General features: G+C 37.7%; 1 protein-coding gene across 1 annotated transcript in view; it reads left to right on the top strand.

Moving 5' to 3' along the window:
- LOC109587417 (uncharacterized) overlaps nucleotides 1-2,024 on the top strand; it is a 4,748-nt gene that overhangs the window by 2,168 nt on the left and 556 nt on the right. The window contains exons 2-3 of the mRNA XM_020003657.1: nucleotides 418-527; nucleotides 944-1,068. Coding sequence (XP_019859216.1) covers nucleotides 418-527; nucleotides 944-1,068 — 235 coding nt within the window. The remainder of the gene's footprint in view (nucleotides 1-417; nucleotides 528-943; nucleotides 1,069-2,024) is intronic.

Raw genomic sequence — 2,024 nt, 5'->3', positions numbered from 1 at the left:
GGCGGCATGCAGCTAAGATGGCTCGATCCAGCAGTCACAGTATCACTTTTTCCTTACTTGAAGAATGATCTGATGGGACATGGACCTGCGCATAGACTTTTGAAGTAGATTGGTGTAAGAATTATCCTTGTAGCACCAACCAATACTGAGATACACACCGACAACTGGATTGACAGGACTTCTGACTTGATGATGATGATGAAGATGAAAAAAGGTGGCTGAACAAAACGGCCGGTTCGCCGATTTTTGACTTTTCGCTTAGACAAGGTCTAGAGCCACGCTAGTGGTACCATTGGATTCCTCTGGTCAAGATAAGGTCCTCTAAGAAGTCTGGTAAGCATAGGAGCTCGTTTTCCCGGTATAGCAGGTCTGCAAAAGTCGTGGCAGCCATTTTGTTTGGGGGTGAATCCTACTTAGTAACGCTACCGCGTTACTAATAGAAATTACTGAAGAGGCTAACTGTATTAATTGTAATGGAAATCTTTTATTGGAAGTGAGTAAGATTCTTGCAGAAGTACAGGCTAAAGGTGAGATTAGTTTTTCCTTTTTTTAGATTTTTTGAAGTGTGTCAAGTTATGGTTTTGTTTGTTTATGATTTGTTCATTTTGTAATGTGTGCATGTGGAGCCTGAATTACATTCAAACAATGTTTAGACATTGTGCCTGAATTTTGCTTAATTTGATCTGCCATTTTATGATGGTTTTCCACAGGATATTGGCATAGTCCTCATGCATCCTCTGGCTCTTGTTCCAGCACTTTAGTACAGGGTATTTAGCCAAAAAATCTCAAAGAGGGAATTCTCTATTTTTATAATTTTCCCAATGCATATGCATGTTTTTATATTGTGTAGAAAGTTTGAACTTCTGATCAAATTTAGATTTTTTTTACAAATTTTTAAAGTTGCTCAAAAATCGTGCCAAATCAAGTGTCCTTTTATTTTTAGGTGGTCCTCTTAGTATCAGTGGAGAGGTAGCTCATGCCATCAATCTCAGTGGACTGAGGGAAGTGTGTATTAGGAGAGTGGATAAAGATGAAGTGACACTTGATTTGGTTGAATTCATATTTAAAGTGAGTTATGAGCATGAACTCTAGCAGTGCATGTACAAGCATGTGTGATACTTAAAACCTTTATTGAACCTACCAACTGTGATGGCTGTAACATCCCTTTCATAACCAGAGAAATCAGATTCAGATTGAATTCAGAGACTTTTTTGATAAAATAGATGAAAGTTCATCCTCTGAGAGTCTTTGGGCTGATGTTGCTATAAGAGGTGTCTGGTAGCCACAGGGTACGTGCCTGTTTGATAAGAGTTATAAGTGATACAATGATGCCATAATGATGCAATGAGTCAATATTTGAAAAATGATCTATGGAGTAGAGGTCTTTATGTATGCACGGGCACAATATGGTGGTCTAACTATTATTAAAGTTAAATAGCCTAATCTTCATTGAAAACGGGTGTGGTCACAATAAATAAAATGGTGGCTATCAGCAAGTCTGAGTTTATTTGCAGCAAACTGTCGACTAAACTGCTGTCCAAAAGCTTCTCTAGCAATAAGGAAGGTTGGAAAAACAGATACAGTTTTTTCCTGGGTATAAAGGACTCTGATGTAAGTTGAATGCAAGTGAAAATGTACTGTATAGCCTAGCTGCATGGTGAGATCTATTCTAGGTGATGTTTCTTCTTTAGCAGCAAGCCTAGGTTAACAAGCAGATACACAATCTTCAAACATGATTTGTGCAGTGACTGCTTCTAAGCATCTTTAATGCTGTCAGTAAGATAAGTTTAATTCCTACAGACTGAGATTCTTGAGTGTTGAAGTGACTATAGATATACTGTATTAGCTTTATTGACATGTACAGTTGCTTTGCTTGCTCATGTATCATACAGCACATAGATAATCTATGCCTAGCTTAGGCTCGCCCCCTTAATGCATTGCATTCTCCCTAGTAAATGAGAATATATGTGACTATAATTGACACAAGGTACCCTATGGTAGATTTTTAATTCCATGATTTTAAT

This window comes from Amphimedon queenslandica, unplaced genomic scaffold, assembly GCF_000090795.2.
Source record: "Amphimedon queenslandica unplaced genomic scaffold, v1.1 AMPQUscaffold_12574, whole genome shotgun sequence".
NCBI classification, from domain to species: Eukaryota; Metazoa; Porifera; class Demospongiae; order Haplosclerida; family Niphatidae; genus Amphimedon; species Amphimedon queenslandica.
The sequence above is the reverse complement of the archived record's forward strand: the minus strand, read 5'-3'. Positions and strand labels throughout refer to the sequence as shown.